This window comes from Sinocyclocheilus anshuiensis, unplaced genomic scaffold (assembly GCF_001515605.1).
Source record: "Sinocyclocheilus anshuiensis isolate Anshui unplaced genomic scaffold, SAMN03320099.WGS_v1.1 scaffold1036, whole genome shotgun sequence".
Lineage (NCBI taxonomy): Eukaryota > Metazoa > Chordata > Actinopteri > Cypriniformes > Cyprinidae > Sinocyclocheilus > Sinocyclocheilus anshuiensis.
The window spans coordinates 2,077,573-2,078,189 of record NW_015550226.1 but is presented as its reverse complement, the minus strand read 5'-3'; the positions used below and the strand labels follow the sequence as shown (position 1 = coordinate 2,078,189).

General features: G+C 42.1%; 1 protein-coding gene across 2 annotated transcripts in view; it reads left to right on the top strand.

Moving 5' to 3' along the window:
- LOC107661011 (E3 ubiquitin-protein ligase HACE1-like) overlaps positions 1–617 on the top strand; it is a 39,493-nt gene that overhangs the window by 15,681 nt on the left and 23,195 nt on the right. For both annotated transcript variants that reach the window (XM_016450455.1, XM_016450456.1), the window contains exons 7-8: positions 65–196; positions 309–391. In XM_016450455.1, the coding sequence (XP_016305941.1) occupies positions 65–196; positions 309–391 (215 nt within the window). The remainder of the gene's footprint in view (positions 1–64; positions 197–308; positions 392–617) is intronic.

Sequence of the window (617 nt, the reverse complement as noted above, 5' to 3'; positions counted from 1 at the left end):
TACTAATAGTAGAAGTGCTGTTTACTTGTATTTTATTCTTTATGTCATTCTTTCATGTCATTAGATTCATTGGCTGGCAGTGAATGGAAGGACAGAGCTACTTCATGACCTCGTGCAGCATGTGTCTAATGTGGACGTGGAGGATGCCATGGGCCAGACAGCCTTACATGTGGCCTGCCAGAATGGACACAAGACTGTACGAAATCTCTCTGTCTTCACAGCTTGCACACTTGCAATTTGTAGTTCAAAAATTATTATTTTTTTTAGTAGTTTTGTTAAGGTTCATGTGATGTTTTTATTTCTCACAGACTGTGCAGTGTCTTCTGGACAGCGGAGCGGACATCAACAGGCCCAATGTATCTGGAGCCACTCCACTCTATTTCGCCTGCAGGTGAGCAGCTAACCATCATCAACCCCAGCACTACCAGCTGCCAACACAAACGTACAATGTTTAGCATGATTACGGTTTATTTCACTCCGGCCTGAACTGGAAATGTGTGGTCAACAATTAGAATGTGGCCCCTTAAGAAAATTAACTTCCATTTAGTGACTGAATCTGGACGCTTTCTGACTACACAAGAAACATAATTAGGATAATCAGGGGTTTGTACAGATAC